Source organism: Fulmarus glacialis, unplaced genomic scaffold (assembly GCF_000690835.1).
Source record: "Fulmarus glacialis isolate BGI_N327 unplaced genomic scaffold, ASM69083v1 scaffold17004, whole genome shotgun sequence".
In the NCBI taxonomy this organism is placed as follows: domain Eukaryota; kingdom Metazoa; phylum Chordata; class Aves; order Procellariiformes; family Procellariidae; genus Fulmarus; species Fulmarus glacialis.
Window position 1 is genome coordinate 18,715 of NW_009208860.1, and position 9,805 is coordinate 28,519.

Consider the following 9,805-nt stretch of genomic DNA (forward strand, 5'->3'; position numbering starts at 1 on the left):
AGCAGGAACGAAAACATCCCTGTGTTATCAACACTGTTTTCAGCACAAATCCAAAACATAGCCCCATACTAGCTATGAAAATTAACTCTATCCCAGCCAAAACCAGCACAGATCCCATCCCTATCCTGTTCCGCAGTGGTGCTAGCTCACACTGACCTCCAGTGGTGTCTGCTGACGTGGCAGCACATCCTCCCAGTGGAACGCAATTCATCTGCCCCACATTAGTATCTTCCCCACGTTAGACATCCACAGCGAGGTCACCCACTCTCGCCTGTGGGACCACAGAGAGATGCACAGGGTGTCTGCAGGAGGGCACCTGGTTCCTTTCAGGATCTGGAAATATGGGCCCACTGCTAAATGGGGCAGGGTCCCTGATGACACAGGGCATGGAAAAGGCCGAGGTACTCGATGCCTTCTTCACCTCTGTCTTTACTGGTCAGACCAGCCTTCAGGACTCCCAGACCCCTGAGACCAGGGGGAAGGTCTGGAGTGAGGAAGACTTGCACCCCATGGAGGAGGACCTTTGCTACGAAGGTTGGAGGAGAGCGCTACAGCGTCATCAGATATGGGGAATAGAGGGGACTAGTGGTGGGGTGACTATGAGGAGGACTTCTGGCCATGGACCGTTTTCCTCCTAGTGATTAGGATATCATAGATATTACAAGTCTAGCAGGGTTCAAAAATAACTTTGAGACCTTCATAAGAGTCCATAAAGGCTATTGGAAGTACAGACATGACCTTTGACTGGGAAAGTTGCTGATTTTCCCATCGCAGGAGGCTGGCAGGGTAGGCTCACCCTGGGCAGGGCTGGTGGCATGCGTGTCCTGTCCTTCCTTAAGCATGTGCTGGAGGATGGAGCTGGCTGGACACAGTAGGGCCACTCTGTTCCTTTTTGCAGTCCTCCTGCCGAAGCCCTGTGTTAGTGGCATCCAGGCTGATCGGCTTTGTGTCTCTCTCTTTGGTCTCCAGGTTTAGTTTAACCTGGCTGCTGGGCTCAGCATAGCAGTGACGGCATCAGGGTAGCTGGGAGCAGGTACCTGATGCAGTGAGCCAGGGAAGGAGAGAGCAGGAGAGGGCAGTGTTCATTTGCAGAAGGTGCTCTGCATTGCAGCCTGTCTCCTGTTTCAGGCACAGTTCAGGCTGGTGGAAGGAACCAGGGACGAGGCTCCCTGTGCAGGAGAGCTGCTCCATCCCCCTGTGAGCTGTGTCCTCCCCTTGTTGGCACACCCATCTCCCTTTCTGCCAGCTCCATTCACTGCCCTGATCTTCCCTAAGCTCCCTACAGTTTATCTTCCCAGTAATGAGTTGCCAAGTGCAGAGATGAGATTTGGCTTTGCTTTGTACAGAGATAAATGATATTTCTTCAGCCTGCCTCCAGTGGACCTACTGGATCAGCAATGGTGTTACTCCTGTTCTGCCAGCCTTGCAAGCAGGGGTGACCCTGATGCCCAGCCACCATTTGGGATCCAACATTTTAGCTTCTATCCCCAGTATTCTCCTGGCCAGAAACAAATTGCTGTGGTTGCTTGTAGGCAGCAGTTCAGGGAAGGTCTGTAAAGGCTAGCAAGAGCTCCCAGGGCTTCTCTAACCTCTGCCTCCCTGCAATGTCCTAACAGCCTCCTTCATCACCCAGTGCAACTTCTCCTGCCAACAATGAGAAAGTTTTGCACCCTCCTTATGTGCCACTGGCTTTATGTGTGGCTGCAGTGAGCCCACTCGCGCTGCTCAGCTCCCATGGCCAAAGCCAGGCCGGCACGTTCCAGTGTTGGCCAAGGCAAGTCAGCAGGATCGGGCCGTGGTAACTGCCGGAGCCAACTGGCAGTGGGAAGCATCTTTGTATGGAAGGGGCTGGTGGACTGGGCTGTCACCCATCCTAGAGGGCTCAAATCCAAAGCAAGATGCTATTTCATAAGGCACCTGTTCCCTTGTCTGTTCTTGTGCTATTTGCAGCTCCAAGACCGTTACTGAAGAGGATCTCATAGAGGCAGAGCCGTTTTGGATAAGTTTGAATAATTGAGCAAGAATTGACAGTTCTGTAGATGGTGGGGGGCACAACTCGGAGCTTCCTCCAGCTATGCTCTTGGAAAACTTGCTCCCTTCTCAACACACCGCTTATGCTACAGGTGGTTGTGATACCAGCTGTTGCTGCTATCTACACTGCTGGAAATCCCATTATATCACAGTTTTCCTGGTAGATGCCCTCAGGGGATGTTTAGCTAGGTCTTCCCATTGATATGCACAAGGCGGGTGTGTAAAATCTCTGTATTTCTGTTGCTTGCACTCTGTAGTACTTCCATTAGGGTATGCCGCATTTCCACCAGCCAAAATGTCAAGGGCACAGGCCACCCCCAGGCATTGCTGTGTGCAGAGAAGCAGCATGTTTGATGGGCAGTTGTGTCTCCATGCCCAGGCTGATGCTGAAATTTCCTTGCGTTTCCTCTTGTTTTCCTGACCCAGGAGATGGACGATGTGGCCATCCTGAAAGAGAGCCGCCTGGACCAAGTGGAGTCTCTGCTCGCCTCTGTGTACAAGCGGGAGGAGCTGGACTGCGTCTTCCAGCTCTGTGGACTACAGAAAATTCAGGTAGAGAGCTGCCAGGTACAAATCTCCACGGTTCTCCTGCAGCCTCACATAACTGGTACTCCCCATTCCCGCTGGCTTGAGCTGGATGTGCCCCTCTGACCATGTGTCTCCATGTGGATGATGCCTGGGATGCCTGTGTCAGTGTAACATCCAGATCGATGTTAGAGGAGCTTGTTGATCTTCAAGGCACAAAAGCAATCCTCTTTCTTTTGGTTCACTCTGTCCTTCCATGCTGTGAGGCCAGGGAGGCTGTTCTTTGCTTGTATCAGCCTAGGGGAGCTCAGACTAGCCCAAATATTTCAGATAAAGGATGTCTCACTAGACTGTGTGCTTGCTTGAGAGATGGGCTCTCAGGCTGGCCAGGATCTCGAGCAGCGGGGGGGTTTATCCCCTGCCATTAGGGTGACACTACCAAGCCTGGTCCAAGCTATGCCTCTTTGGCACACTTCAAAAGACTCTTGAACTATTTAAAGACCATGAGAGAGGCAGAATTGCTAGTCCCCTGGCTTGTCTCTTCCAGCAGATTATCTCTCCCCAAATAGCAGTGTGCACCTTGTTTCTTATTTTTTTTTTCCCCGTTAACACCCAGCCAGTGGATCTTGCCAGCGGCTTATCTGCTCTGCTCCACGCAGGCTCACACCAAACGTTGCTCTTGAGCTGCTGCCTGGATCTGCCTACAACAAGCTCCGTTTGTGTGACATGCCTTGGCATATGGCAGCTCTTTCAGTCCTTGATTGTTCCTGGAGCTCTTTTCTGAACCCTTCCCAAGCATTCAGCATTGCTCTTAAGTGCAGACGTGAGACCTGGACCCTGCATTGCCTGTCAAAATGTTCTTCTTGCTACATTATACATCTCCCTACTTTGTACAGCCAGGCGTCTCAGGCACAGCCCCGTGCAGCGGGTTCACGTTCAGGGATTTAGCTGCCATGGATATGGTTATTTTCTGATTTCTTCACCATCTTTTATAAAAATTTAAAATAGTGCTAGACTGTGGAGCGCTGCTGTTTAAAACTGTTGGCTTTTACTGTGCGATGGGTGTTTTATTTAAGTGGTTCATATCCCTCCCCTTGCATGCTTTCCTCTCGCGTGTGCAGCAGTCCCGTGCTGTGGCCAGGACGGATGTCGTGCCATTCCTCGCGTGGGTGTAGCTTGCCTGGGTGCAGTCTCTATCCCATCCTGCTCCCCTGTGCCAGCATCCTAGGGGTGATGCTCTCAGTGACAGTGCCCTGACCGGGCTGATGAGGTCTCAAGTGAGGTGGCCTGATTTCAGGAGAAGTCCTGAAATCCAGAAACTATGGCTTAGGCCCGCAAAAGTCATGAGCGTATGTAAGAGCTCGCTTTCTCTGGCAGTAGCATTGCTCCATCACGCCACAGCATGGGGCTATGAGCCTGCAGAACAGGCAGCCAAGTCTGTCATTTTTGTTGACAGCGGCAACAGTGAAAAAGCTCTGCTTCAAGTCTTACTCTCCGATTCACTTTGCGTCCTTTGCTCTTCCCTTCCAGACGGACGTGGTCCTGCAGTTGGATTTGCATTACACCCAGCTGAGCACAAAGCAGAGGACTTGTGAAAGCCTGCAAACAACCCTCCAGAAATCTCTGCTAGGGCATTTTTTTAGCCAGGGGAATTACTCCCAGCCAAACTACCAGAGAACTCTTGCCTGCGCAGGCAGCATGTGCCTCCGGGATGCATCGGCGCTAAGCACGGACCCGAAGGGGCAGGCATCTCTGAGGACAGGCTCTGGCCACAGCTTGCCCAGCAGCAACCCCTCCAACTTCAGCAGCGAGCCGGAGGAGAACGACGAGAGCGACCTGAGCGAGCTCTGCTCGGCACTGCTCCGGGCTGGCCCAGGGCAGGACTACCCCTGACCCCCGTGTTGCTGGTGTGCCCAACCTTGGGAACTGCTATTTTTAATAGAGGCAACAGTTATTTGAGTGCTAAATACATCAGAATCCGTCAGCTGCTTTCCAGCCTCGGCGGTCACCCTGTCCAAATGAGGCCAAGGCTGTTTTTTCGGAAAGGCTTCTCCCATCTGCGCCCCGCGGCATGTGGGACCTGAAGCCCGCTGGTAATAACTCCTGTCCCACAGGAGCAGTTGCGATCAGCAAGGAGTCGTCGTTGTGTCTGGTGGAGGACAGGGCCACCCGACAAGTCATAACATTTCCAGGCAAAACCCAACATTGCTTAAAGTCAAGGGCACCGGCTGATGTTTTCTGCAAATTAGGCTTTGCCTGAAAGCAAACATTACAGCATTAAAGGTGTTAAGAAACCCATAAACACTACAGACCCATGCTACAGCAACGGCACGGCCTCAAAACCCAACTACAACTGCTGACTCTCATTGCATTTGTGCAAGGGACACAAGGCTTGAACAAGGGACCCAGATAAAACTCTGTGAATGTATAAGCTCTCCCCTGGGTCGCAATGTGGTTTTCTTTCCTTGTGAGTCCTGCCTGTGTCAAAGCAGGACATTTAAGTTATGCATTTATGTATTTCTAAAGAATGTATTTATACTTGGGGCAAGACAATTGCTTGCCAGGAGAAGGAAGGTCAGACGTTCCGTCAAGTGTGTGTTTACAATGAAGGCTAGTTTTCCATTAGTAGTAGCGACCGGGCAGGTACACTTCCATGTGCCCCTTCTAGCATGGTACACAGGGGCATTGAAGTGTGTTAAGTCCTGTGCAGTCCTGAGTTCCTCTCAGATGCAGAATTTCCTACATGTAGGGTTGGAAAAGACCAAGGTGGAGGAGGAAGAACCTCAAAAAAGTCATTATTAGTGCAAATTTTATTTCTAAGTCCCTGTCTCTGTGCATTCACTGTGGGCAGTCTCAAGCACTACCTTTTGTGGAGAACCAGCTGTCCAGAGAGAGCCACAGGTGAGCAGGGCCCAAAGGATGACCTGAGTGGGCACAGTCCCCTCCCTGCCTGCTTCTCTAATATTTGTTTGATAAAGGTTTCAGCATGGCTCTAGGTGATTGCTCAGCAAGGGCCAGAGAGGGTGATCGAATAGTTCAGGATGAGTTGTGGGATCTCCATCCTTGGAGATGGTTCACTCCGGACTGGAGAAGGTGCTGATGAACTGATGCAAGCTGTCGGGGTGCTGGACCAGAGACAGCCGGAGGTCCCTTCTGGCTGTTGCGGTCCATGAAAGAAAGAACTTGGAGATCAAAGACTTCTTGAGAGGTCAAGGATGGTGGGGTGGGGAGAGTGCCCAAGCTCGGTCTTCTGTCTTGGTCTAAAAGAGGGATGGAAGAGAGCATTTTCTAAGTTTCAGTTCTCCTTCAGCAGTGAAGATACTTGCATCTCTGTCTATGGTGTCTGTTGCAGCATGGAAGAATATGAAATGCTCCTTCCAGATAAACCATCCTACAAGTGCTGGAAACCTGTCCAAAGAGAACAGAGGAGGCTTTTATTCTCCTCACAGTGAGTAGAGCCAAGGGAAAGAAGAGAGGCCCCATCTGGCTGAAGTCTAGACAGTCTCCTAGGAAAAAATGTAAAGCTCACAAAAAAAAAAATGTACAGGGTGTAGTTTAAATAAGATGGACTGATAGAGAAGCTAAACCAGAGAATAATAAACTAATTGAAGGGAGAACCAAAGATCAACTCAACACCAGCAGAAACTTAAGACATGTCAGTGGGAATGGCTATGCAGGCATTTGGGAGGAGCTGGGAGTCTTCTTGCCTCTATGAGGATTATACACACCCTCCTATGTTGTTGGGGCAGAATATGTTTCTGGCTCGCATAATCATGGCAAATGTCATCTCATGTGAATGTTAATCTCATTCCAGGCGAGGCTGTTTATTTTTTCTGAATAAAACACTATTGGTGTTTTTTAATACATAAAGCTTCATGTGGCTCTGAGTTAACTGTCTTTATTTTTCCCTCTAATTGCCAGGGTGTGACTTAATACTGACCTACTGTTTTTTGTGCTTTGAACTCTGGCTTCTAGGCCCTTACGTGTGAGGGCTGTTTCTTTTTTTAGGTAACTGCATATTGAAGTTTGGATTTAGAAGGTATCTCAAATGACACTAGATAGGATGAAATAATGTCAGGTGAAATGTGCAGATAAAATGTCAGGATTCGTTGTGAATTATCCATCGGTATTGTAAAGTGTAACCCTCAGGTGGCTGGGTCAGGCTTAGGAAGCCTCCTCTCCCAGTGTCAACCACAGGACTTGTCCTTGTCACCAGCTCTCCTGCTCCTTCCAGGCGACCTCCAGCCAAGGCCAGGACTACCACCACGTTTCCATGCACCTCAGTCGGCAGTGTGTTGTAACTGAGAACGCAAGCACTTGCAAAGCTGAATTGCAAAGGTGGGGTTTGATTGCATCCTGGGCCTCTGGCCACGACAGCATGCTGCCCTGCCACCAACTGGGTTCATTGTAGGAGGGGGTGAAGCTATGTCTGCCTTCATCCCCCTACCTTACTCATGAAATCCAAATTCCTCCGTGGTGGTATAACTGTTTAGTGCCAGTAAATTTTCCCTTGAATCTGTGTTTCCATCTCCCAGCACTGAGGATGGATGACTCATCCAAGATTATGGATGCTTCTCTTGACCACATCCTTCCCGATCTGCAGCCACAATCCTTGGGCTCTCCATAAGCTCCCTGTGGCCAGCCTGAAGGGTAGGAAGGAAGGAGCACCCATCCCCGTGCGATGAACCAGCATTTCATACTCTGCTTACGGCATGCCCACAGCTGAGTACTCCCAACAGCCTCTGCCCACTCGACGCTTAATTTTTCTCTTCATTGCTGCTCCTTCCATCCAACAACGCTGCTTTTCCGCACCTCCGTGTGACCTGACCTCAGCTCTTGCTGCTGCATCTCTCTGGCTTGCCCTCTGCCATGGCACTGACCCTGCAGCAAGCAGCCATTCTTCTTACCGCTTCCCTTTCTCACCTGACAATGTGTATCCAACCCATATTCCTATGTCATTTCAGGTTATCCCTTCATCCCCATCGATTTTGAGTAGATTTCCATGCCTTTTTATATATTTTCTGAAGTAGCAGGTGATATCTCCAAACTTAAAACCCTAGAAAATTGATGCATTTCTTTGCAGGGTCATAGCCTGGACAGATCCTATAGCTGGGCAGTACGGGTGGGCTCCCCTGTGTCTAGTCTTCATACTACCTTTAGTAAGAAAACCAGTCCATTACTTTGATTCTCCCAGAAGGACTACAAGACCCATTTAAGGCTAGGACTCCTTCCTTAGATGCACAACTGCAGGCAAAGTTTGACCAAGGATCAGCTCCAATTTACATTCCTTCTCTGCCTCCATACCTTCACTTACACATTCATAACCACAGCCATTGCCCTCTGCTTCCCACTGTTTCTGGGCGAGTCTCTGCCCAGAGGCTACAAACAGCCACTCGGCATTTAGAAGGATTTACGTAGGTAAGACAGCTGCTTTCCCTTCGCCCAAGTCTGCTATGTTTTCTTTGAGAAGCACCAAGCGAACCGAAGCTTTAAAACAGTCATTAATCTCTGATGAAAATAGCAACACCTAAATGTTCAGTAATTTTATTTTTAGATAGATGCCCTTTTTTTCCTCTCTGCTAATGCAGATGTGTTGAAGGGAAGGACCTTGGTCGACAGCCTGATGTGCTCTTCTTCTGCTACAGACAGAGTTCGTTTGGGATGCAGTTCTTGGCTCATTTGCTGATGTTTGGCAGCTCCTGACAAAACAAGGCAATTGCGCCCAAAAGGAGTGAGAAAACAAGGCAGTGAAAATCAGGGAAACGCCATTTCTGTGTGGTATATTTAGTTACTGGAAAATCACTGACCCAGCACGGAGTCGAGAAGTGTGCTATATGTGCACTGGCATATATATCCAAACCTGGTACACTTCTGTTGGCAGCAGATTCCTTAAGGTTTGTTCTCAGTTGGGTTTTTTGTGACTAAAGCAAGGAACGGGTAGATTTGTCCCGGATCAGCCACTCTCCAGCCTCAACCAAAGAGAGAGATAAGCGTAAGGCAGGTCTTTCTGCACCTGAAGAATTGGTCATGCAAGTAAACCAGCCAGTTAGGTATAAGAAGGCAGCAGAAGCAATGGGTTCATGTCTCAGGCCAGACAGGGACACAGCTGTGGAGGCAGATGACACCAGAGCATGTCCTCATGCCAAGAGGATCTTCCTGGCACCTTTGGGTCGCTGCATGTCACTGTGAGTATTTCAGACACTATGTGCTGTTCCCATGTACCCAAGAAGCAGCATGGAGGCAGGGCAGAACATGGGATGTTTCTTGGTTCATACAGCCCCTCGCTGGGCGCTGAGCCATCCCTGCTGGCTCTGGGCAAGAGCTGACTCCTGTTGGACTCAACAAAGGTGCTGGTACAGAAGAGGACTGGGACCCACTGATGGGTACCTATGAACATTTCCATCCTCTGTAGTGCATAGGCATGTTTTCTTCCTTAGCTATCTAGAGTGTACAACAGAGGGACAGAAATGCCTCCACCAACTCCTGGGTCATCTCTCACCATAGTCATATTAGTGAGTACAGAAACAACAAACTTTGATCCCAGCTGTATTAGCCAGCCATTGAGTTCTGCAGTTTATCTGGTCCCTTGCATCCCAAAACAGCTCCAGTGTTGTGCAGGGGGCTTGTGATGGCCTGATAACCTCATTGCTTTCCAGAGAAAAGCAGAGCACCAAGATAGACTGTCATAATTTCTAACACCAGAAACATCAGGAAAGAATTGGTTCTCACTGGAGAACCCCCACGTTCCTGCCTCCATGTGGGTTGATAAACACATTTCTTTAAACCGGCACTGTCATGAGCATTAGGGTCACAGACACGCTTATATCTGGATTAGCCCAGCTGACCGAGATGGTTTGCAAGCTGTGCTGTAACCCGGGTAGGTTACAGAAAAACGGGTGGCATGTATGCTGTCAGCTTAAAGTGAAGGTAATAAGCATACCTTATAGAGTGGTAAGTGTTGTGCAGGTAAGACTGCTGGATGCTGTGTGGTTTTAGTGAAGTGGCCTCAACAGGGCAGAAAATGCCTCCTCCATGCAAAGCAGCAGCTCGTCATTTGCTTTCTCAGGGTTATGCTGCCTACCGTGCAGGTCTGGTTGCTGTTGGGGCTGAAGAAGCATCCCAGAGGTGTCTCCCCTCCTTGAACAAACTTAGGAAAAGCCCTAGATGGGGTCACGCAATGTCTGCAGTGCAGCAGTGTGGCAGCACGCCTGGGGCAATGCCTAAAGCATTGCAATGTCATTGAAAGAGT

General features: G+C 49.7%; 1 protein-coding gene across 1 annotated transcript in view; it reads left to right on the forward strand.

Annotated features, from left to right (window-relative positions):
- LOC104075976 (mucosa-associated lymphoid tissue lymphoma translocation protein 1-like) overlaps nt 1–4,449 on the forward strand; it is a gene marked incomplete at its 5' end in the record, with an annotated part of 23,071 nt that extends 18,622 nt beyond the window's left edge. Inside the window, 2 exons of the mRNA XM_009576661.1 lie at nt 2,458–2,583; nt 4,087–4,449. Of these exons, the coding sequence (XP_009574956.1) occupies nt 2,458–2,583; nt 4,087–4,449 (489 nt within the window). The remainder of the gene's footprint in view (nt 1–2,457; nt 2,584–4,086) is intronic.
- Nucleotides 4,450–9,805: the final 5,356 nt, after the last annotated feature.